Source organism: Rousettus aegyptiacus, unplaced genomic scaffold (assembly GCF_014176215.1).
Source record: "Rousettus aegyptiacus isolate mRouAeg1 unplaced genomic scaffold, mRouAeg1.p scaffold_m13_p_3, whole genome shotgun sequence".
Lineage (NCBI taxonomy): Eukaryota > Metazoa > Chordata > Mammalia > Chiroptera > Pteropodidae > Rousettus > Rousettus aegyptiacus.
This window is the reverse complement of record NW_023416306.1, coordinates 130,595,289-130,622,085: the sequence shown is the minus strand read 5'-3', so window position 1 is coordinate 130,622,085 and position 26,797 is coordinate 130,595,289. Positions and strand designations below refer to the sequence as shown.

General features: G+C 38.8%; 1 protein-coding gene across 1 annotated transcript in view; it reads right to left on the bottom strand.

Moving 5' to 3' along the window:
* Positions 1–26,797, bottom strand: part of TLN2 (talin 2) — a 380,704-nt gene that overhangs the window by 150,194 nt on the left and 203,713 nt on the right. Inside the window, exons 4-11 of the mRNA XM_036239383.1 lie at positions 23,484–23,655; positions 21,706–21,803; positions 20,352–20,481; positions 19,407–19,559; positions 17,335–17,477; positions 15,265–15,392; positions 1,827–1,890; positions 703–807 (exon numbers count right to left, since the gene is read on the bottom strand). Of these exons, the coding sequence (XP_036095276.1) occupies positions 703–807; positions 1,827–1,890; positions 15,265–15,392; positions 17,335–17,477; positions 19,407–19,559; positions 20,352–20,481; positions 21,706–21,803; positions 23,484–23,619 (957 nt within the window). The 5' untranslated portion in view covers positions 23,620–23,655. The remainder of the gene's footprint in view (positions 1–702; positions 808–1,826; positions 1,891–15,264; positions 15,393–17,334; positions 17,478–19,406; positions 19,560–20,351; positions 20,482–21,705; positions 21,804–23,483; positions 23,656–26,797) is intronic.

The window sequence follows — 26,797 nt, the reverse complement described above, 5'->3', positions numbered from 1 at the left end:
AACAAAGTAATTCACCCATGTTTTTTTCATTTGCCAGAGCCTAAGATATTCTGGCATAAAATTGAGAGCTATTTGAAGAAAAAGATGGAATAAAATAGAATATGTGAGCTCAGGGTTTGCAAAGGAGAAATGAAGTTAATGAGAGGGTTTATCAGTCAGTAAGAACACATCTATTTAGGGCCTCTTTCTGAAATTCACAGGTTGAGTTTAAAAGTCCTATCTCTTTCCTTCTAATAGGAAGACAAACAATTTTGATGAAAACATATCTAAATGCCATGGAAATCCCAAAGTCCATTTTCAAGTATACACAATAAGTTCCATATTTATCACAGGAATTTGATTTGGTCTCCTGTGTTCAACAACCTTCACTTAGTTCAAGGCACCCTTGAGAGTCTCAAGTGAAACATTCTTAGGAGAAAGTCATACTGAGTAAAAGAGAACATATCCCTTCAGGAACTTTATAGCAGTGGCAGTGAGCCAAACCAAGACACAGCTGCCTATGGAGGGCAGCCAGGCTCACTCACCAGCCTCACGGCTTATACTTCATGTCTGGCCCACAGCTAAACTTGGGTCACCATTGTCCAGATGCTATATTTGCAAATTCTAGGGATCTCGGAACAACAAATCGACCTTAAGAGGAAATACTTTACCAAAAGCAAAAGAGATGGCAGAAGCAAACACCCTTCACTGTGCCCAACTCACCTTCACCAGGAAAAAGGACACACCGTATGTCCGGAGAGACCGAGCAAGTTTGACGTACTTGACCTTGGCTTCTATTTCACTCATCTCTCCACAGTTCTTGTGCTCCTGCAAAGGTGATAGGAAAAAGGACCAGTTATTGCAGCTCTGCCAGGAGGTGGACTTGGCGAGAGGTAGTCACTATATGTGGTGCACATACAGTGGCTACAACTGATATTTGTGTGGGGGACCCCTCCATGACACTTGTTTCTGCTAAGTGTCAGAGCACACAGAAGACTGTAATGCAGGGCTTCTGAACTAGAATTTCAGCCCATATTCCTCTGGATTTCACAACTATATGCAACAAATCATGCATTTGCAGTGTGGCAGGAATAGGTTCTATAACTGTAATGCAATTTTCAAAAGATTCCATGTTCCAAAAGGTTCAGAACCAACACTTTAAATGAGTGCTAGAAAAACGGTCTTATCTAGGAGAGGCAGTATACTAACATCCATCCAAAATATATAGTTTTCCAAAGAGCAATATTTACAAATGCTTGTATATCACAGCACTTGGAAACAATACTGGCAAAAAAAAAATATGTTTTATATACATGAAACTTATATTTCAATTTATATTTCAACACTAAAGAAGACTTTGATGTTTGGGATTTACTTGAGTGATCGTTTCATGGCAAAATTGATGATAGAGCTTTTCTTACTGGTTGACTAGAATAGAAAACTCGAACTTTTAGAATAAACCTGGATTTTTAAAAGGTTCCCAAATCCTAGCTTCAAAAAGCAAATCTAAGAACAAAGCAGCAACTTGTAGCTTCTTCTTCAGTTCATTTCAATGGCAAATCACCTTGTTTTAATGCTACAAAGATAATGCCTCAAAATTAAACGTATGCACCTTTTTTTTTTTTTTTCCCAGAAGAGCTAAGTAACCTTTGGCAAGAAGGTATGGATTAAGATAATAAATCTGCCCAAAGTAGAACTGTCAGCTTCTTTACTCTTGAGCCACTAATCATTTATTATATAAGTAGAGTACATGTATGGGTTACAAAATGATCATGTGCAGAGGCTCATCTCACATTAATAAATGAGGAAAGGGAGTGAGGAGAATAATAAATTTACATTCCCAATACCTGAAATATTCTCTTTTCAGCTCCTCTCTGCTTGATATATTCTTTGGGCAAGAATTCCTTTAAACTGAGAGAGAGAAAGGAAAAAAGTTAAGGCATGTATTATGTTCTATGATGAGAAGACAAGATTTTTTGTATAAGTCACTAACTCTCCCAGTATTTTCTGATATAATTAGTAACAAACTGCCACATCTCACAATGCACTTAAGTAGGACACAAATATAAGACCAGTCTGATAAAAAAGGGCCAAACTAACATAGTTATTAAATAAGAAAGAACTTCCAGGAGAAATTGTAAAGTGACTGCAAAAGGCCCAAGAATGTACAGCATGTTATCCTTTGTATGAAAAAGAGGAAACAGTTTTCTTTTTATATTGTTAATATGTATTTTTAAAACAACAGAAGGATATGCCTAGTACTAATAAAAATGATTCTATATGAGAGGGAAAAACAGAGAGAGAGGAACGAGGATGAAAACTAAGCCTCTGTAAATATTCCTCGTATTATAGTTTTCACTTTAGAACCACATGAACTCACAAAGAGAAGAAAAAGCAACATCTGAAAATATAAAACTAACTAAAACAAATGAACTTAACAGTACAAGTTGACAGCATAACTACAGAGGGAAAAATGACTTCAGGTAACATTAAAACAGTCTTTTCACTATATATCCCTAGTGAGATATGTCTGAAAGATAAAATAAACCATAGTAGACTTGTTAAATGTTGATATCATTACTTTAAAATTAATACCCTCCCTTCTCCTACATATGTATATACACACAATATTAAATTAGGTTATATATAAGATGTTATATATAATTAGAATAGATTGTTAGTTGTTAGTAACGAAGGTTTTGGGGGATAAAAGAAATAAAAATATAAAGCAAAAAAAGTTAAAACCCCGCAAACTTTCATTTGATTTCAAAGTACTGACTTGCATATCTGATTCATTTTTTTTTTTTTTTTTTTGATAAACGTATTTTCTAGTTGTGTGCTCTTAGGAGGTTAAGGACAAGACAACCTTGTGGCAATAAACACCCCCAGCAACTTGGTCAGGGGGTCTTCAAATACCATCCCCACTGAAGGAAATCAGAGATCCTTGGAGAAATGACTGCTTTTAGCTCTAGGGCAGGAAACACATAAAATTTTCCTGGGCTTCTTATGCTTGAGATCACGGAAGCTAACAAAATGACTGGAGCCAACACCAAACACTAACCATTGGCCGAAAGAGTACAATTTTTACAACCTTATACACAAGAAAAGAGAACAGTATAATGGACCCATAACCCAGCTTAAACAATTATAATTTATGACTATTCATGACTTATCTACTCCTTTACCCATGTCCCCACCCCTGATGGGACAATTTGAGAATCAGAAAGAATGATCACTGCAAAGGGTAAAAACATAGATATATAAAAATCTATAAAGATCCTTTAAAATAGTCATCGATCACTTTAACAGGTTGCTAGGGCACTGACTCATATGCAAACCGATAAAGAGAAAGAAACAAAGCTAATAAATGCAGAAGGAATAACAGAAATCAAAAAGCATTATTTTACAACTCTAATAAGCAATAGATAAAAGCAAGAATGAGTGGCTGCTAAAACCAGTAAGTGACATGTTAATGAGTAACTTTACAATATATAAGTCAGTCTGATCCAAACCCCACTGATCAATTTCAATATTAATAAAAGTAGAATAACCAGGCAACGTATGCCTCCTGACTGATGCAACAGGAAATACACAGCACCACCTGGAAATTATCCTTTGCAATAAAGCATAAGTAAATATATAATTGAAATTGAATTTAAGACTCTAGATCTAAATATTAGTTTACAAAAAAAGAGACAGAAGAACATGGTAAATAATACCACCAGCATACTATCAGCCAAATCTCAACATAGGAAATTCTATAAAAATGACCCAGATTCCTCACAAATAAATGGTTTGGTAGTAAAGTGAAAGTGACAGATTGAGTTTTAAGAAACAGATCTACTACAAAACTATAGTAACAGTGGAGCACTGACATAATAGACGTATAAGTCAATGGAATAGAATTGAGTCTAAAAATTAACCATTTCCTTTATAGTCAATTTATTTTTTAAAAATTATAGTTAACATAAAATATTATGGTAGTTTCAAGTGTACAACATTGTGGTTTGATATTTATTTATATATCTTACGATGTGCTCACCACACCCAGTCTAGTACCCCTCTGTCACCATAACAGATTTTCAACAAGGGTTCCAAAACACTTCAGTGGAGGGGAAAAAAAACAGTCTTTGTTAACAAATGGTGCTGAGACAACTGGATATCCACGTATGTAATAATGAAATCGGAACCCTCTTCCTCGCACCATACACAAAAATTAACTCAGAATGGATCATGGACCTAAATATAAGAGCTAAAACTGTAAAACTCATAGAAGAAAACAGGAGTAAATCCATATGATCTTGGGTTAGGCAAAGACATTTTAGGTAAAACACAAAAAGCATATGAATCAAAAGAAAAACAGATAAACTGGACTACAAATTAAACATTTCTAAATGCAATTAATGCCATCGGGAAGTGCAAAGGCGACCCACAGGAGAAAATATTTGCAAATTATATAACTGATAAGGGACTTGTATCCAGAATATATAAAAATGCTTGCTACTAAATAATAAAAAGACAATCCAATATAAAAATAGACAAAGGACTTGGATATTTCTCCAAAAAAGATACACAAATAGCAAAAAGCACATGAAAACATGGCCAGCATCAGTAGCCATCGGGGAAAGGCAAAGAAAAACCACAATGTGACAGACACCACTGCAAACACACTGAGATGAAGAAAAACGATAGGGAATAACAGGTGTTGGTGAGGGTATGAAGTTGGAACCTTCATACATTTCTGGTAGGAATGTAAAATGGTGCAGCTGCTGTTGGAAACAATTTGGTAGTCTCCCAGAATATTAAACAGCAATTATACTTCCATATATCTATCCAAGAAAAATAAAAATATACGTCTACATAAACATTTGCATATGAATGTTCACAGTATTATTATAATAGACAAAATGTGGAAACAACTCAGTCTATTAACTGAATAATCTTAAAATAGGTTTATTCATAAAATGCAACATTATTTGGGAAAAAGGGAATTAAGTATAACACATGCTCCACCATGGAAAATCTGTGCTAAGTGAAAGAGGCAAGACCGCAAATTGTATGATTCCATTTATATGAAAGGTCCAGAATAGGCAAATCTGTAGAGACGTAAAGATTAGTGGTGGCAAAGGCTGGGAATGGGAAACTGGGGAGTGACTGCTAATGGATTGAGGTTTTAGGAAGGACAAAAATGTTCTAAAATTACATTGTGGTGAGGGTTGCACAATCTTGTGAATATACTAAAAACACTAAATTGTACACTTTGAATGGGTGAATTGTATGTCATGTCAACTATATCCCAATATAATTGTTTAAAAACTCATATCAACCATATAGAATATGCAGGCCTTGTTTGGATACTGAACTAAGAATTTTGTATGACATTGAGACAGTGGGAGAAAACATAACACAGACTGGGCATTAGATACATACTGAAGATGAATATTAAAGAATTGTTGCTAATTTTGTTGGGTTTTACAATGGATTTGCAATTGTATGTTTTTTTAAAAAATTTTTTTTCAGAGAAATATACTTAAGTATAGATGAAATGACATGCTGTCTGAGATTTGCCTTAAAATATTCTGGCATAAAGTAGGAGGGAGAGGGGCAGGGCAGGTCTAGATTCTGGCTACATTAAGACTTGAATAATGATGTCTGGTTAGTATGTGAACTACCTAGGGACCAAAGTTTTAAGTACCTTTCCTGCAATTCATGGATGTAGGTCTGAGGACCAGTAGAACACTCTGACCCTACCAAGAGAGCCCAAGTCCGTCAGCAGGAAGGATCTAAGAAATAGTCGAGCAGCAGCACTGCAGAGGTTATGACTATCATTAAGCAACTCTGTGGACAAAAATGAATGATTCAGAGAACTGGAAGACACCCATGTCACAAAAGAGGAAGCTGAGTCACAGAGAGGTAAGGTGACTTAGCTGAGATCACAGGACTTGTTAGTAGCAGGGAGCTCCTGACTTCCCAGACCATGAGCAGATGCACCTAGCACAGCCATTGTAGGCTTCCCCTAGGAGCACACTTAAAATGACAATGATGCAGCATCCTGAGTGGACCACTACTGTGGGCCTCTGGACAGTGGCTCCTATGCATTCAAAAAAAAGAGAGACCTGGTGAAAGTTACCAAACACACCCAAAAGAGATTCCCATGCCAAACCCCCTAAGAACAATTGACTGTTACTAGAATACCAGATGGTGCCTGGAGGCCAGGCCGAGGAAGAATATCCTAGGCATTTATGGCAAGAAAGTTCTGAGCAGCAGCAAACTGCCCTTGATTTAAACTCTGCAAACTAACCCTCTCATTCTTTACTAAGCACTGAATCTCTCCATCTTTAGTAGGTACCGAAAACGACATCCAGAAGCTTACACTAAGAGGTGTTACCCCTGGTACTGTGAGTCAGTTTGGGAGAGCTTATTGTAAGGTATGTTAAAATATTAAGCAAATGTGTGTGCACATGCGTGGCATGTATTGTTCCCCAGTAAACCGGCAAAGGGCATGATGTCAGCACCAAGCTGGAAGGAGCAGGCAGCCTGTCGTCACCGCCTGCCAGGGGCAGTGCAGCAGTTCCAGCTCGGTCGTTGTTTTGATTACCAAACCTGAGTTGGGTGGGTTCCTAACCCTCCGGGACATGCACACAAGTGAAATCTGTCAGCCTTCTCCGAGGAAACGGGGCAGACTGTCGAACCTGATGGGAAACTTTTCTTCTAATTAAGCAAGCTCTGGACAAGTCAAGTCCCTCCCACCGTCCCCTTAGGCATTCCCACCTTAAAAGGGTAGTTCTTAATAAGGCCTGCAATTAGACTTCACTCTCCCATAAAACCCTACTGCCAGCTTTTTAAGTAACACCTTTTCTGAGTACAATAATAGAAGATCCCCCGCTTCCCTAAGATGGCAGATAAGTCAGAGCTCTTCTTACTCTGTAAGATGCCTGAGATGTTGAAAGCTTGTAGTCCACAGACTCCTCTCTCATCCCTCTTCTGCTTTAGCCAAGTTAGCTGTATTCATTCTCCAATCTTGCTGCTGGCTGTATATCGTATGATTATGTAATAAAGCAAAGCTTATAAACTGCTAACATAGTACAAAAAGGGAGCTAGTGAATGCTTTCTAAAAGTAAATACTTATAAAAGTTATTAGATGTAGGTGAAATAACTGAGAAGAAATAAATCATAAAAATCTAAAAATATTCTGTCTTCAGATTGCTTCACAATTGTCTTTAAATTCTCTCCTAGGTGATGGGGTTCATACAAGAAAAACAATGTAGAACTCCAACCAGGAGAATCCTCACAAAAAAGAAAACTTGGTCCTGAAACAAAATATTGGCAGATGAATGCATAAGCTGAAAGTTAAAATACAGAGTTTCAGAGAGGTAGATATCATGGATTCTGAACTTTAAATTACTTTTTGGATTATCTAACCAACAGTCTAAACCATGTTGATAAAGGGTTTCCACTATTAATAGCCACCATTTATTGAAAGTCAAATACTGTTTCAGGTGCTTTACATGTATAAATAGATTAAATTCTAAGCCCTTCAGGAAAAAACAATCCTAAGTTACTCACAATGATAGCCAACAACTTAAGCCTCGTCTGTAGGCTCAAGAGACCATGCACTTAGCCACTCAATACCTCAGTCCCTCCTAGTCAAAAGACATAACAGTATTTCAGAACCTTTAGACAAAGAGGAATAAAATAACAGAAACGCCCAACCTGATAATAATAACAATGATCATGATGGTGGCGATTTTTTAGAAATGCCCAAAAACCATTGAATGGGAGTTTAATAAACACATTTAGAGGAGCAAGGTCTGAATTCAGGTCTAGGTGTTCACTAAGATCTCATTTTCTTACATAAAATTTAACCTGCTTCTACAAGTAATTCCAAAAGAGTTGTTCTAAAAATGTTCTCTGGTCTGGCAATAAGTATACAAGAATATGGGAGGTAGCTATGATTTGGGGAAATGTTAATTGCTTCTCATCTGTCTCAGAACCTCCATGACATAGTTGCAGGACCACAGGTAAGTCATTGCCTCTCCAAGTTGGTTTTATCACCTGAATAGGAGATAAGATCTCTACTTAGGGGTGTTGTTGTTCATCCGAACTGAAACAATGGATGTCCCTCATTCCCGAATGAGGGCGTCAATGCAAACACACAGCAGTGCAATGTCTGCTCAGCATATGGTGGAGGAATGAAGGGGAGGGAAGATAAAGAGGTGTGGCAGGGACAGTGTCACTCGAAGGACACTGCAACACTCAGGTTTCTTGGGTCTAACTTTTATGTTGAATCACCAAATGACGAACCATAACATCTCAAATTTGTATCACATAAGATTCTCAAAGTGTGGTCCCAGGACCAGCAGCATCAGCACCACCCAGGAATGTGTTTGAAGTGTCAATCTTCAGGCTTCACCCCAAACCTACTTAAGAGGCTCTGGAGGGGAAGCCCAGCAGTGTGTCCTTCAGCAAGCCTTCTCGATGATTCCGATGTATCCTAAAGTTAGAGAACCACTGGTACAGTGGGTCGAAAACTCTAATGAGAATCAGACATACTTGGATTTGAATCCAGACCCAAAGATGAAAATGTCTGTCTCATTGAGAGGATTGGTTAAGTCCTGGTTAACAGAGGTAATGACATAGGTAGAAGGAAGCATTGGTTGAGCTGGGAAACACTTAGGGTGGGAAAAAACTGAAGGTGAAGGTGGCATGGGAGAAGAACGGGAAATGGTCTGGGGACCTATGTCGGTCTCACAGCAGTTCAGTGTTCCTGAACCCGTCCTAGTGCCCTATAGTTTAAGGACGGGAATCTGCCTAGAGGTTCGGAGATAGCTCAGGGCTGGATAAATTCAGACGTTCCTGGTTTGAAAGTTCTGGCGTCTGAAGCAGGCACCAACCTTAGGAGGCTACTGCTAGGAGGACCACTGAATGGTCATCACTCCCAAGACTGATGGAGGCTCTAGAGGAATGGGGCCCCAAACCTTGGGCTGTGGACCAGTACTGGTCCATGGCCTGTCAGGAGCCAGGCCTCACAGCAAGAGGTGAGCATCAGGCCAGCGAGCAAAACTTCTGTATGCGCTAGCATCACCTCTTCAGTTCCACCTCAGATCATCAGGCCTTAGATTCTCATAGGAGCACTGGTCCCCGGTGCCCAAAAGGTTGAGAACTGCTGTGCCAGAGCAAACAATTAAACTAGTGGAGTGGGTAGTGGTGAGGAATAGGAAGTAAGATATAGCTGGTGAAGAACAAAAGCAAAAATGCCTGCTTCATTATTAGCTTGAAAACAGAATGTACAGTGAAATTATTCTAACAAAAGCACACAGAAGACTAATTCTGAAGGAAGAATATATGTTTGAACAGGTGCCAAGAGAAAAAACTGACTTAAGACCTCCTACTGTGTCAAAGCTTTGCTTGTTGACAGTAGAATTATCTTGAGTTTGCGGGGAAAAATTTCCAAGTCCGCTCTACATTCTTCCTCTACAGAGATTCAAACGCAGGACTGTTTTGTTTTCTCAGTAAAATACTTCTGAGGAACATGCAAACAGGTGGAATGGGCTCTGGTAATCAAGGATGAGTTGTTTCCTTAACCCGTGACCTACCTGCCTTCCCCTTAATAACTGGACCATTTATTCCTGTAACATACAAGTCATAAAACCTGTCCGTCACATGTTATATATCCAACCTAAAGTGACTACAAGCTTTTATCACCTCACATACAACTATTGCAACTGTCTTTTTAAAAGAAATGTTAATTGTGGAAATATTTGAAATATACAGAAAAGTATATACCTCATAATTTATATACCTATCACCAAGGATAAAAGCATGTTAACATTTTATATTTGCTTTGTGAGTGCTACCTCTTTCACTCTTTTAGAAAGAGAGATTACAGATTTAGCTTAAATCCCACAGCATTCTTCCTTCTCCCTCTAATGGTAGTCACTTTCTTGTAGTTTTCATGCATATTTTATTATGTTCCTACATCTCCTTGTATCTATAAAGAGTATATTCTGTTTCTCTTTATATTTTTAAATTCAACAGATTCATATTCTGAAATGTCTTTTTTTTTTCTGTAAAGTACTTTGGTGTTTTCATACATTTAAATTTGTGCCCACCTGTTAAACATGAAAAGCTATATCATTATTGATTTTACGTTCTGAATTACTTATGAGGCTGAATATTTTTCCAAATCTTTAAAAGTCAGTTGAATTTCCTCTTTTCTAAGATGCCTATAGCTACCATGGGTGATTTTTTCCTTAGAAGATTATTTTTTCTCTTTTCATATTTTCTGGATGTTAATTTGTTCTTTGTAGTATATGTTTCAAGTATGCAAATTTCTGATTCCTGTCTGAAGCTTCACTCTTAATTTGGTAATGTATTTTGCCTAATATTTTAATCTTCATAAAGATAAGTTTATCAACCCTTAGAACTCTTGTACCACCTGACATTGATAACACAGTGTTTTCATTACTATAGTTTCGTAAGAAATTGGGATAGTTGAGTGAGTCCTCCATGTATTTGCATTTTTTTTTTCAAAGCTGCTGCTTTTGGTTTTGTTGATTCTATAATTGCTATTTCATTACTTTCTCTTGGCTAAAATATTTTCTTCTATTTTGATCTTGTTCTACTTATCACTCCCTGAGGGAGGTATGTTAAATAATTTTACTAAAATTGTGTACCCAAAATTCTTCTTGAAATACCATCTTTCTTTTGTATATTTTAAGTTAATGTTAGGTGCATATAGGTAATATTAGGTGCATATCACCCTAGTGAATTAGTCCTATCTTTATAATGACCTTTATCACCTCTAATGTTTCGTTTGCCTTACAAGTCTACTTTGTGTGACACTGAATAATACTTATCTAGTTTTTATTTAACTATTTTCCTGGTGCATTTTTGACACCCTTACTTTGAACTATCTTCTGTCCTTAAATTTTTTTTAGAGATAGTATAGAGCTAGACTTCTCAAAAATTCTATTTGAAATGAGAACTTCTGCCTATTCAGTTTGTTTACTTAGACAGTTGACCCTTGAACAACTGTATAAGCACGTGAAAAGCCATGTATAACTTCTGACTCCCCCCAAAACTCAACTATAGTCAGATCTTTGCATCTATGGATTCAATCACCGGTGGCTTGAAAACAGTTTTTTTTTAATCTATGGCTGGGAATGTGAAAATGCTCTTTTTGATCCAAAGTTGGTTGATCAACAGATGTGCAAGTTGCAGTAAAAAAGGCCAACTGTTGAAAAAAATCTACATGAGTAGACTTGTACAGTTCAAACCCATGTTGTCCAAGGATCAACTATATTTGCTGTGACGCCTAATGATTTTAGAAGTATTTCTCATATCTTATTTTGTATATTCTATTTACCATACTTTTTCTTGCTTTGTTTCAATAATCTACCCTGTACAACCCCTACTGTATTGGTCAAGTTGTTTGTATCTCTTCTACACTCCCTATCCCTCACTGGTTTGGTAGTTATACACTTTTACACTTTTCGGCTACCGACATTTCCCCAATATTTTATTATGAAAACTCTCAAACACACACAATGTTAAAAGAATTATACAACACTTTATAGCCATTGCTTAGAGCTATCTTCAATTTTATCACATTTATTTGACCTAAAGCCTAAATTTCATCACATATTAAATCTCCTTTGATACAGTGAAATCCATAGAAGGTTATGATTCTAACCACTTCTTAAAGTGTTCCACGTTTACAAGGGGCCTGAAGTTCATCGTTATTATAATAGGTTTTGTTGTTGCTGTTTTGAGAGCTAATTCTTCTTTACCTTAGGTACTTTCTATTTTTCCAAATTCTTTGACCAACATTGCTTCTTGTACCATACTCTTGCCACCATTCTAGAAACAACTCATTATAGTTGCCATTGCCCACACTGAAACTTTTGGAATCTTAAATGGACAACCTTGCATTCAAAGCATAAAGGTTAGACCTTGTTGAAGTCAGAGTCCAGTTTTGGCTCTCCATAGTAACAATTTCATATTTTTATTTGCCAGAGTGTATCCTCAAAAAGAACAAAGAACTAGTATATAATATCTCCTTGTATCTTCCCTATACCTGGCACAATAGAACACATGTATGATGGCCTCCATGAGTTAACGAATACCATGTGGCATGATTTCTGTAGCCACTTGCTAAACATGAAAGAGCATAATGTATATATATGATTAATGGATTGTGTTAATACTTCATGCTCCCATAAAATGTCCCTTTTGGGGACTCTTTGGAGATGAGCTGAAGAAAAGTGTCAAGTAAATAAAGCACTATTTTCTCCATCTATAGAGCAGACAGGAGACCCTTAAATCTATGAAAACTCTGAAAATCTTATAATTTCTGATTTTCATTATTCTAAATAAACACTATTACCAATGTGTTATTGAGCCCAAAAATCATTAACGAGCCTAAAGAAAGGTGAAAAACAATCTCACGAAAAGGTCCATACCATAGTATGCTGACTTTGAGCAAAAACGCTAAACGATTTTTCAAAAAATTTTTAAAAATGTACTTACTAAATGTACCCTACTCGGAAGCTAGGTGGGTGAAATCTCAGCCTGGCTATATCTTCAACCTGTCTCTGTCACAAATTTCCAACCTTCTGCTATTTTTAAAACTCTGAATTGTTCAAGCAGACAGTATATATGAAGGAAAGCTAGATGGGGGAAAAATATAAAGCCTGACAAACATGACCCAGCCAGTCACTGGAGACAGCCCAGGTATATTATCCCAGAACAGACTCTGATTGTCCAAGATACAATTAGAGAAATATGACCTGTTTTAATTAAAAGGAGACAAACATACTCAGGAAGTTTTAACTGTATGGTATGTGGAATAATGTAAGAAATGAAACATTTACATTAAATAAAAATGCCTCATTATCTAGACTATGTTTGGTTTAATTAAAAACTATATCAATTTCTAAGGAAAAATAATTGCCACCAGACATAATGAGCTTGTTTAATTTGGAATCTGAGTAGATGCGCATGCCACTAGAGGCATGAGCTTTATACTATAATCTCAGAAATAAGAAAATTGACTGAATATAATTACCTAACCTTGGCTACCTCAGATTATTAAGAGAAGGGACATCTTTAATGGAGTGCCGGTATGCAGCATTCGATAGGCCTGTAAATCGCAAAAGATGCTGTAAGAGCAATACTAATGCTCCAACAGTATTTGTGATCCCCACACCAGCAGTCCGTGGTACAAAAACATTCACTCTGATGGAGTTGGCAGGACTAGTCACACTCGGAAAGAGACCACAGGACATTGTAACCACATTGTAAAGCACTTTCCCAATTCTGCTGCATATTGGGAGCCAGTGAAAGGAACAGCTGTGAAAGTAGGATTCCCTTTCTAAATGAGAGGACTCAGTGTGAGTGGTCAAAAGCTACCTGTGGAAAAATTCTGTGTACCTGAATAAGCCACTACTCCTCTGTGACTCTTCTACATCTATGGCATAACATGCATTGCCTTCTAAATTCACAATTAAGGGGGCCCCGAGGTTAGCTGTCCCAAAACTTTACAGAAAAGGCATGCATGAAATGACCAGGGTAGCAGCATCATGTCAGGCACCCGATGAATGGCTACATTTAGATCACCTTCTTATCAGGGCCACATAAGCTTACAGTTAAGAAAGCCTAAAAATGGGCAAATACCTTAAAATTTTTTAGTTCATAAATCTATTCTTCATTTTCTCCTGTTCTTCATCAGTCACTCAAAGAAGCATATGGAAACAAAAGATGTTTCCTCCAGGGCTTAATGAGTTCTCGGTGTTTATCTGTTAATTTCCATGGTCATAATCCACAGGTTTATGATACCAAATGTATCTGAGGGGCCAGTTGTGAGGTTTGAATGTGGAAATGTGAAACTGCTAAAAGAGAATGTGCACGTCATCTTTTATAAGGCATCCTGGGTGTCACAGAACAGAGAAGAAAGGCAAGCTTCCTGTGGCTCCTGACTGGGTACAAATGGGCCCTGAGGAACACTTGGCCATCTGACTCATTTGGAGAATACAGAACAAAAGTGACAAGGCCTGCTCAAAACCATTCTGAAAGTCATCATATGGTATACTGTAGGACAAAGCATCATTCTGGAAAGGCTCCCTGGGATTCATTAACCCAAGGGTAGAGTTCTTTCGAAACAACTCAGTTTAGACCAAACAGTGTGGTGGCCCCACATTCTCAGCCACTAGGATAATTTTCTTCTTACTCTAGGGTGTCTACTGGTCCCTACTACTTTCCACCAAAGTGAAAGTGGAGTCAACAGACTTGGGCACAATACAATGGATGAATTACTCAACACATTTCATGTTGGCACATCCTGCAGGAAACCTGACAGCCGCCCACCCCCAGTCAGCATTAGCATCAGGTCCCCACTTCCAAAGCCTCTACAAGTTGCATTCTAGGTGACAGCAAGATATTGATCACATCTGGACTCTGATTTTTTGTTGTTTTGTTTTTGGCTTAGCCAAATGTTTCATCTTCCCTAAGAGGAAACAGAAGAGAAACAGAAAGGGAGATTGAGTGACAGATAATGGAATGTTAACAGAGGAAGAAACAAACAAACAAAAACATTGAAGAAGCCCAGATCAAAAGAGAGGGGAAGATTACCTCAGACAAATAGCAGCTGATGCATGGCTGGGTTTGTCCTGCTGGGTATTCCAGAAAGCCAACCCAAAGGCTCATTTTCTATGGGGCCAGGATGAATCTGTAGGGTTAGTTTTCTCTTCAGTCTCCAAGTATTGAGCCAGAGAAAGAAAAACCAGGGAACCGAAGACCAGATGGGTGAAAAGAATGGAGGAAGTATTTAATCGTCCTTTTGACGCCATGAAGAATTTGTGAGATTATAAAGAATGTGAAGTTCTGTCTTTTATACTCTGTTGTTCTCATATAAGAGTCTTAAAAAGAAATTAAAGATGATGAAATTTGCCTCCGTATGAAGAAGGCATGTTCTAATAGGTAGAGGTTTCAGGAGATGGAAGAAGTACGTTCCTTAACTCCAGAGATACCCTAGGACAGGCTAGACAGTATAGCTCAGCAGAGTGCTACAGATTCTGAAGCAGATAACCTTCGGTCATCCCAACACCGAATTTGCAGGCCTCTTGCTTTCCCGAAGGCCCACAAATTTGATTGCACACTCAACTGAGAAAAGCTAACGATCTCACAATTGGTTGAAACTATGGTATGTATTTTACATAGGTAGCTCAAAAATAAACAGTGAAAAAAAGAGGAAAAGAGAAAAAAGGGAAACAAAAGGTCATTTACTCTAGGAATCCAGGTTTGTGTTTGTGCTCCACATGAGGTCCAAATTGTATCTGGGCTTGAAATCCACCAAACTCACAAGCTTTCTCGAAGGAGACCGGGTGGGAGCCATTCAGGATATCATCCCGAGCCTGCAACACAGGAGGAAGCAAAAAGCATCAGGAGCTTGGGAAAACAACACATTTCGTCTACTGACACGTTCTGTACCTGGGTGCACCCTCTCTGCGGAGCAAGGGGAAATGTACCAGCCAACCCACAGTGATGCATGCAGGACACGGCAGGCGATTGCAGCACAGCAGAATTAGGGCAAAAATGAAAGTTTTCACCCAAAGTTGCCTATAGATGGACAGCATCAGCCGTTTCTGGTGTATTAACACTAAAGCTTGACTATAACCTAGGAAGGTAGAAGTGAATCATGAAAAGTAAAGGGGCAAAGGCAAAGCCTTGTGAAATGACCAGATTCATAGAGGGGGAAACAAATACAGTATACTTTTAATGACCCCAAATCATAAAGCAAACAGAAAAATTATCTAGAGATAAAATCAACTCATCCTCACCCGAAGATAAATAAGAGGGAAGGGGAACGGGCAGACACAAGAACTCAATACTGCAGACATTTAGGGGGAATGATAAGCAAATACACAGTCCCAGACTCAGGAACTCACTGAAGTTCTTCCTAATTCTTGGTCCATCACTGCTATTGCTATTTGTTCCTTTTCTGTCTTTCCTTTCTCTACTCAAATGACCCTCAGACCATTCTCAGATGAACACTCTAAGCCAGCGGTCCCCAACCTTTTTGGCTCCAGAGACCAGTGCTCCTATGAAAATCTAATGCCTGATGATTTGAGGTAAAGCTGAGATGGTGATGCTAGCGCTGGGGAGTGGCTGCGAAGATAGATGAAGCTTGGATCACTAGCCCTCCTACTGTGAGGCCCATTTCCTAACAGGCCAGGGACCAGTACCAGTCCTACCAGTCTGTGGTTGGGGTGTTGGGAACCCCTGTTCTAAGCTATAGCTCTGAGCCTTAAACCAAATAAGTATCTTCTTAGTGCCCTGATATCTCCCTTCTGGCCTCCTAGCCTCTTTTCTCCTAGTCCTCCTTCCATGCCATTTTTCCATCTACTAAGGGAATCAGCAAACTTTTCCTGTAAAAGGCCAGATAGGAAACATATCAAACCGTGTGAGCCATGCTGTCTGTTAGAGCTACTGAACTCTTCCAGTGGAATACGAGAGCAGCCACGGGCAATATATAAACAATTATGTGACAAAAGGGGGGTTTACAATGTGTAATATGTAAGCGAATGAGCTGCATTCCAATAAAGTTCTTTTACAAACACAGGTGATGCTGTGGTTTCTACTGTAGGCACAGAGGTATGTAAATGGAAGGAGAGAAAAGAATGAAAGAAGTAAAAATGGGTGAAAAATGGTTGTTCTCCTTGAACCAAAGGAAACCTTGGGGGCTGGCTAATACAAAGCCCACATCTTACATATTGGGAAACTGCAACTCAAATGAGTTAAATGACTTGTCTGAGTCTAATTAGTTAATGGTAAAGAACAAGGTTATTGAGGGGATACTGTTTAGCTAATGAGAAGTATTTATTTTCTGACCAATATTCACTCATATTTTAAGATGCTAGAAAGCTTTAGTGCATTTGAAGTGGTGAGCCAGTTAAGTGCCTCAAAGTCAGAAAGAGAGACAGTACAGGTCGCCAGGTCCTTATCTGGGAGGCCAAATAAAGACCCTCCTCTTGATGGCCAGCACCTCACATCAAATATCAGTCTGCACCATAACCAAATACATGTGAGGAACCAGAAATAGCACAGGCTTTGAGGATACATGGGGTGTACTAATAGCTTTTCTAAATATTAATTGTGTGGCCATTTACTAATTGTATAGACAATTACTTTCCTATAGTAGAATTATATTACCATGTTGTAAATGAAGTTTCCTCCTGGAAACCGCATGCCACACATACGATGGAAGCCAGAATCCAGCTCTTGCTCAGCACTAGCCACAGCCAGAGGCTTCCTGAACTTTCACCAACCTCCATGTCTGGGCATCAAATATGGTACCTGAACATAAAGTAAGTTCAGCTGCACAGGGTCTCTCGAGTCCACATTCTGATCCGAGTAAAAGAACTTTCGCCTAAGCAGCAACGTTTCATTTTCATCTACTCCTTGTTCTCTGAATGTTCGGCTATGATCCAGCCAATTTACTGCAACACAAGACAGATGAAAGAGCTGTGCATATTTTCCCTCTTAATTTAAGGGGATTTATCAAAACAGCAGTATGATACAGATGTGGATTTCTATAATGCTGATATTCAGTTATAGTTACTTATGTCAGAACTGCGCTTTTTAATTTTGCAAAGTAATTTTATGTGTACCATCATGTACCATATGACATACTGAGAAGCAAATAAGAGAAAATTGCCAGCCATTTCTAAAGTTAGTTAAAGCCCCACAGTGAATTTATAATATGCCCCTTCCCTCTAGGGGGTAAAAGAAATAAGGAAATTAGTGCTTTGTGCCAATACAATCAAGTCAGCATTTTCCTTTAAGTCAAAAGTGGATATTTGTCTTGTCAGGTGAAATAATTTATAAACTGAGCATAATGAGTTATCTCTGACCCTAAGGAGAAAAGAAGAGGAAAATGAAAGTAATTGGGGGGAGGGGAGGACTGGACACTAAGAAGTGGGAGTGGCAAAACCCTGACCATGGCCCAGCTCGAATCTCGCTCATTTAGAAAATGCTTGGCTGATATCAAGGTGCACAGGAATTGATCACTTCTCTATAATTCCTACACCTCTCATTCCTACACTCCTCCCTAGGATTAACATATACATTCTAAGTATTTATTGCAAGAGTCACTAGATTACAAGCAACGTGAGCACAGGGAATGTGTCAGATTGACCTCATCTCCCATAGTACCAGGGAGAGTATCATGCTCATTATTAAAAATTCGCTGGATTTGTCTACTAAAGTCTCACTAGGAAAGAAGCACACAACTGGAAATCAAATGAGGCAGAAAAAATGGAGAAAGGGTCAGAGGAAAGTCCCACTGAAGATCAATAAACATAATGACGATGATGACATCTTTCCTAATGTAGCAGCAAGAACGAGGAAAGAAAGAGGCTGGAAAGATCTCAGTGAATTGTGCATGAAGTAAGATCTTCTGGAGGGAGAGGTGTCAGGAAGCCAGGTGCACACAGCACAGGCTTTGGGGAAACATGGGGTGTACTAATAGCTTTTCCAAATATTAACTGTGTGGTCATAGAAAATTACTTTCCTATGATAGAATTATATTATCATGTTGTAACCCCTAAGGAAATAATGGCCCTAGGCAATGATCATCAATGGCTATTATTAACACAAAAAGGAAACAACCAGATACAACTTCCTAATGGAAGTACAGCAGGTTCTTTAATAACATCGTTCCATCTTAATGTTGATGAGATGCTGTAGAAACTTAAATCTCATTTCTATCAATTGGCCTATGGTAAAACTGGTTTTGTTATACATCATTTTGCTTAAAGTCACAGAACCTATGATGTTAAATGAGGATTTACTGTACACAACACTACATATGAAGGAGTCTTTATTTAAAAAAAAAAAAATTCACATACACATGAATCTGATCAAGCTTCCAGATCTCAGGAATTAAAAGGAGGAGGGGGCTGGGAAGCTAGAAGAACATGTTATATGACCTCACAGGTATGCAATCACAAAACCCAAACTATAGAAAACTCTATACAAATAAGAATCTGGTTTCTTCCCCTAAAAATCTGAAGGAAAAAATTAATAAAAGATGGAGGCAAGTCCTCGGAACTAAAAGAGGTAAGCAACATATCATTCAACATTATTTGAACTCCAGTTCAAATAAACTGTTAAAAAAATTTTTTTTAGAAGACAATGGAGAAAACTTAAACATGCCTTATATATTTGATTAAGAGATTATGTTTTTAGAAGTAAAATAGTTGTTTTTTTTTAATAGTCCTAATTTTTTAATGACACAGACTAAATAAAATATTTACAGATAAAATGAAAAAACAAAAAACCCTGCCTTGAGTCACATAGTTGAGAGGAGGGGAGTGAGGCCTGGCAAAACCATGTGCCTGTGTCACATTTCCTTCTCAGACACTTACGGTCATCGTCTGTGTGAAGCTTAGCCTTCAACTTCTCCATTTTCCTTTCATCTCGTAACAGCGTCCTATCTTTTTTTAGCGTACCCGTCCCTTCCTCTTTCTTTTCTTCAATTGTTTCTTGGATTAATGAGTATTCTTCATAGTTTGTTATTCCTAAAAATAAAAATTAGGTTATATTATCAGATTACGTACTGCTATCTCCTCCTACAGTATGGGTCCTGTAATACTCCTAGGAGTCCTTGGTGGTAAAGGACAGAAAGAAGCTTTACCCAGATGAGGGTCAGGGGCCACCCATGGAGCACGTATCAAATAACTCTGGCTGAAAAGGAGTATTTTCAGTTAGTTTATGCTTAAAATATCATGTGCAGTTCTTCTGTCTAATTTTCAAGAAGTACAAAGTAGAGATCATGTAGAACAAGGCAAGACAATGTCGAACGAGAAATGGCTGAAGAAGCTGGGCTCCATTTGCATGAAGAGTAAACTAAGACAGACCAGGCTACTTTCTTCAAAGATCTGAAGATCCTTACATAGAAAGGAAAGAGATTCATTCTCTGAGATTAATGGAAGCTATAAGAAAAAAAGCTATGTAGCCATCAATCATGTATAGGCTGTTCCCATGCGTCCTCAAGGAGATACAGAATCTCACCAATGGATGGCAGACAGAATTAATTATATGATCTCAGAAACAGTATTTGCAATATGAAAATTCCTTAGCTTTTGAAAGAGAAGTAAAAGCTCTCAATTTTGACTTAGTGAGTAGTTCAGGTGTTATCAGTACCAGTCAGTGCATTTGCAAATCAGGAGAAGGATAACACTCTCTTGTGACTGGCAGAAATCAGAGTGCTAGGACACATTAAAGATTGCCTAGACACTAACAGAGGGGTGAAAAAAAGATGCATATAATTAAAATAACAAAAACTTGAACCTAGGCATGTGATTACTCACCTATCCTACTGCAAATAGTAACCAGAAGCTCCCCAACTGTCTTGGAGTCATCCACCATCACTGTTTTCACAGATCCATCCAGCATCCGGATTTTCTGAGGTCTCTGTTTCTTTTTATATTCCAAAATATCCTAGAACAGAACCATACAAACATTCATATGGCATAGGAAACTAGATAATGAACTTGGACACCTTTTTTAAAAAAATAAAATTTTTCCGGCACACTCTGATTTTCTCCTTCAAAGCGTTCACCAGGTTTTTGCCACTAATGCAGGAGCTCTAGGGTTAAACAAAAGCTTTCATCAAGATTTTTTAAAAATCTGATAATGAAATTGCACCCAAAGAATACTATTTATAGCTCACAATTACTGAAAACTAACCTCTGTAAAGTGAAAGTAGCATATGTCCTCCTGACAGGCTGGGAAGGATCTGCTCTAATGAGAATTAGCAGAGGAAAATTCCTACTTGCCTTTTAAAAGGCCAGTTGTGTGCTTCTCCAATTATCTCTTACATGGTTATAAGCAATTCTTAATATCTATGTCATGAAGGACATAAATAATACCCCCATAACTCCTCACAGTTATAGGATATCACAGTAGGACTGGTTTTCTTGGTAATGGCAAGGCCAATCAAAGGTCATAAGTTGGGGAGTTATCTTTAAATAGAGACTTTTTACTACACATCTTAAAAATAGAATTACAGAGGAGAAAATTAACCAGCACAGCCTTGGTTTATGAAATACTGACCAATCTGACATGCATTTTATATACCAAAACCCAGTATCTCAGGGGTTAAAATGAACAGAGCATTTAACACTTTTTACTCATTTACTCATACACATTTACTCTCTCCACTTCCATAGCACAATCTTTTTTTGTTGTTGTTACTATTATGGAGAATTATTAAACTTACATCTAATATGAACTTTCATTTAAAAAAAAAAACACAGATTGAAATTCGATCTTTGATTACCTCGAGGATTATATTTTTGTTTTCTCTCAAATCTATCATTACTTTTTTATCACCAATCACCAAGATACTTCACGAAAATGATGTACGTTATTTCGTAACTACCAAGTCTGATAATGGTATGTAGGAACAGCTTTAAATACTAACCTGGAGCTGCTTTAATTGCTCTGTGGAGTTTCAAGATTTTGGACTACTGGTATTGCCTATGATGACCAGGACAGCCCTTACAAAATACATTACGTCAAAACTGTTAATAAGATGCCCTTGAATCAAAATAAATTGCTGGGATTCCCCTTTTCTTTGAAGCATAATTCTGTGGGCTTCTATGGAAGGCTCAGGGACAAAGCGATTTAAAAAAAAAACAAGAAACGAGATCAGTTGCATACCCCATTTCGCAACATGTAGTAATCCAGTGTTCTGCCTGCTTCCAACCAAATTCCTTTCCTGGGGTCTTCATCAGAGAGAAATAGCCCATAGTCAGAAGCTGGAAGATAAATATAAAGAAAAATAGAAGACAAAGTAATGAAGCCATCACTGACTTCCAGGCCCTGAGTCTGCTGATCTGGCAAAAATGAGTCTTCTTCAGTAGAGAAATGTTTCGTTTTGACACCACAAGCAGCCACTGGGACTAAAGCAGATGAGGAGGAATAAGAACTGAGTTGCAAAAGCAATACCCGCAGACGAGGTTCATTTTTCTTAAAACCAGTGGGCAGTAATTGTGTTAAAATTTAGGTAAACATCAGGAACAAAGCAGTCCAAATTTCTTTCTAACTGAATTTGGCTCTGTTCCTTATCACTTGCTATAAAAACCAGGCCAAGAATCCATGAAGAATAATAAGATAGAAATGGAGAAAAAATTAAAATGACCATCTAAACACAAGGCCAGTTAGGCACAGAGGGACCAATGGAGCCTTTACATTTGGAATACTTTCTCCAACATCCCAACATAGTATCAAAGAAGATAAGTAGGAGCTCCCTGTGAGATGGAGCTTCTGGCTCTCACGCCACCAATTATGAAAAAAGTTGAATAATTAAGTTCCACGTTCTCTATAGAAATCCAGGAAGTACGAAGGGTGGTAGCAGGGGGAAAGCAGTATCGATCGCTTCCTGGATAAGGACCCCTCTCTTTTCTTAATGTGATTCAGAAGAACCTCAAAAATCCGGGTCAGGGTCTGAGCTCCTGTTGTTCCCTAGAAAAACAATTCCAAGATCTTTAAAGGTTTTTATACTTTTTGAGCTACAAAGCAATCCAATCCAAAGCAGGGAAAAACCTGGGAGAAAAACAGTAACAACCAGATCTTGGAATAAGGTTAGGGAAGTAAGCAAATTTTATTTCTGGGTACTCTAGAAGTAAGTGTTTTTAAATAATATAAATCATGCTTTAGACCAAAAGATCAGCAGTTTTATTTAAAAAAAGTATTTTGAAGACCCATTTTACTTATAATTATCCTTGATTTTCATGCTTCCAATTTTTAAACTAAGTTTTATACCACTTCCATCGTAAAAAAGGTTTATCAGTCTGGGAGAAGTTCCAACTTCTCAAGTGTCACGCAAATAATCACTAAATAAAGGAAGGAAATGTAGAGAGAGAAAAAAGGGAAATGGAAAAACGGTATGAGTGCCTTTGTTTAAATTTGGATTAATGGGGGTCTTTTTAGTGGTTTAATGAAATATTAAACAAAACATATATTGCAAATGTCTTTTTAAAAAAAATGGTGTGAGATAAAATTTATAAAGTCTCTTTGAAGTACTTGAAATATAAGGCTTGGCCTGGGTGCTGAGGGCAGTTCAGGTCTTCTTCAGGCTGTTGACAATGGAAAGTTTTCATGCACACAACCAGGGCTCAGGATATACAAAACCAGTAATTGTTATAATCAGCTTCATTTGTACTTTGTAGGCAAATGAGATGATGTATTAAAAAGTGACTTGTAAATTGCAGAGCGCAATGCTGGGAGGGTCACGGTGATGGGCTCTGCTCATCAGTGGCAGATGTCATCACACAGGAAGCCTCACACAGGAAGCAAGTAGTGTCCAGGCTAAGACATTTTGGTTGAAACATACATACTAGTGGGCATGTGTACCATCCAGAGCCTCCATTTCTTTCGCTACTAAATGAAGAACATACAAACATATTTCGAGAAGGCAGCACATTACCAACGGCTACCTTGGCCAGTTTGTGCCTCGGGGACCCGTTCCCGAATGACTCGACATGCATCGTACACGGCCGTAGATGGTTCGAACTGCATGGTCTTCACCACATTGCAGTGGCGGACGCAAATCTTTAAGGATAGGGCCACCATCTTCCTAGATGATTTGAAGACTCTCACTTAGAATGCCTAGAAAACACAAAGACAGACTCTGATAGTCAGGATAATTATTCATTTTGAGGGGGGAAAAAAACCTCTAGACTCTGAATCAGCTTTAAAAATCAAGAGAGAATAAAACAGCTATTAAAAAGAGTGCTTTGCATAAACACACAAAAACTAGATCTTTGAAAAATTGAAAATCAGACAGCAGTATACGGTCTTGGAGCGAACCTTACCATAGTGTGGGCAAGCAGAGTCTCTTGGGAGGAGAAAACACAGAAGTCACCCAACCTCCTTTTCCAAGGCTGCTCCCTGCTTGGAGTTTTCTAAAAGGGGTCCTGTCTGGAGTGTCATTTCCCAAGTCACCGTTCTTCAGGTGAGAGGTAGAGAGCCTTGGGAGCCCACAGCTGTCTCCTGAAGATGCCTCTCTCCTCACCATCAATGCCCAGGCTCCCTCCCCACTAGTTACTGGGGACAGGAGAAGAATCACCAATACTCTCTGGGGTACTCCCTATGGCAAAAGTTCTACCATGCTATGTTCCAGAAGATTTGGCTTCTAGGCCTAATTCCATCACCAGGAGACTAGAGTGTAAATCTGAGCAAGAGGTACTGTGGCCACAAATAAAGTGGCTACAGTGATATTAGCCTTGTGTAATTCATGGAAGAATTAAATCCCAAGAGGACATCCAGGCCAGGCCAATGTGCAGCCACCAGAATGGCCGATTTTTAACACCCCAGTGTGCCAGACAGCTACACACTCTTAGGAGGTCACAAGTGAAGGAAACGTCATTTCAATTGCTATTTTATTCAAACTACTGGGATATTTTGCTTCTGATGCAGTTCAATGGCTTTAGAAAATATTGCAGGTTTAGGCGAGGTGTGAATTAATTCAGAAATGACTTTTTAAAATTCAAACCCAATAATTTAGGTCATTTACTTTGTGTTGGTACATCTGGTTTATTTCAACTACCTTCTATCCTATAGCCAGAAACTGACCCCTCCTCACCTCCAAACCCTGTCCCAGACTAAGAGAGTCTCTATCAATGCATGCCTTGAGCACAAGAGGGAGGTATCTTCCCTGCATCTGAGAACACAGACTTACCCCTCTTAACTGTCATCCTGGCAAACAAAGTAAGGCACTTAATCATTAATAGCTATCAGAATCCTACAGCTACATGGATAACATAAAGCTATATAAATTTCAAGCTCATACTCCTTTCTTACGTTTTATTAGAAAATATACAGGGAGTAAAGCTGTACCCCAGCTCACTTTATGCCCCTTTCCCACTTAAGAATGCAAATGCTAAGACGCAGTGAGGTGGCCAACAGGCAGAGAGGACAACAGGCTGACCAGGCCCAGACTAGGGAGTGGGTGCCTCTAGGGCATCATTTCTTAGCATGCTTGATTGATTGCTGGCTTCCTAACAACAGGTGACTAAATCACTTGGATACAGAGGACATTTTAAAACAGATGATCTCTTGTCCTTGGGCAGGGTGTACACACACTCTCATGAAGCAACCACTCAGGTCAACCAACTGTAAAGTTATTCTGCCCTCCACTTAAGTTCTGAATGATTGTATCTGTGAAAGTGAAAATATTTGTTACTTAAGAAATATTAAGATACACTTCCCAACAAACAACAGCAGCGTTCACTGGGAATCTGCCCCAAACTGAATTAATTTACTACATTCTGGGTAGTGGCTAGATTGTTGACACAGCAGAGAAGTTCAAAATATCTGATGATTTTCCATCTACAATATCAAGGACTTTTAAAGCCCTATGTAAAAGGCTCTACCCAACTTTCTTTTTGCAAGCATATTCAACCAACTAACTCCCCAATTTAGAGAAGCAAAATTTAAACTCTAGAGACAGACAAATTTGCTGTAATGCAGATTACTCCATGAGATAGTTTGTCCTCTGAGGTTGGTGACAATTTTGGGGTATCCTGAACCACTGAGATCCTTGAACATGACTGGTGGTAACAGACAGCACAGAAGGCCATAGACTCGATGTCATGGATGCCATTTATGGGATGCGCCAGAGAAGATGGGATGATTGATCTCTTCCATTCCCTGGGAATAGGAAGTAGTATTAACTGTCCCTGCATTAAGGTCACGCTTCCCAGGCTAATAATTGGGCTTTCTGAAGAGCAAATGAATAGTTCCTATAGCCAAGCAGATGAGATTCAGTCAAAGGGGAAAACAGAACCATGACGTGAAGCCATAGCAGGACAGTAAACACAGGAACTCAGAAGGAAGATACACAAGGGAATGAGGAGAAAGGGGCAAATAGGGAAGCTGGAAGCAGACAGAAGCAGGGAGCCTGCAAGACAGAGCCTGGGAAACATAGGAGAAAAACCCAGAGAGTTGGGAAGCAGAAGTGAAAGAGAGAAGCATTAAAAATACGACAGTGAAGGAAAATCTCTATCCAGAAGAAGCCACTGACAAAGGTGTGGAACCTGCTAGAGGCACGGGTTTGGGATCACAAGTCTCTAATGAATTTCTTTGGGACATATATAGTGGAGAGATGGAGCAGAGTCAAGTAAAAAGTAGGAGCTATAACAGGGCAAGGGAGGCTGCTTTCGTATTTTAAATCCTTTGGACTAGAAAGGTCGTCTAGGGATTGAGCAAGAGAGAGACCCAAGGACTGAATCCTGGAATTATGCTCTAAAATCAGGACAAGGGGAAGGATCAAGCAAGGAGGCCAAGTGATAGGTGAGGGACGAGAATGGAGACAGGGTGGGGCTAGAAGAAAGCACACCGAGCAGGAGAGAGAGATCAACTGTGCTAAATGCTGACGCTGTTCAGGGAAGATGATAACGGAGACACAACAACTGAATCTGGCAGCCTGGAGGTCTGGCAGCTGAGATAAGAGCTTAGTGGAGGGGTGAGGACAGAGCAGTGGTTCAGGAGAGGGATGAGGAGAGGGCTGGCAAAGAAGGTAGTAGACTCATCTCCTGTGCTGGAAGGGGCAGAGAAACAAGCCATGGCTCCAATTTATGCTTTTAAGGCTTTTATCCAGAAGCGCGCATCATGTGATTACTGCCAACTCCAGATCTACGCATTATCTATATAAACATGGTTTCCCCCAATTATGGCCCTTAAGGGAATCCCAGGACCGCTAAGTGCCCTTCCTGGAGGCAGGTGCCTTACCACACATGATCTCCATTCT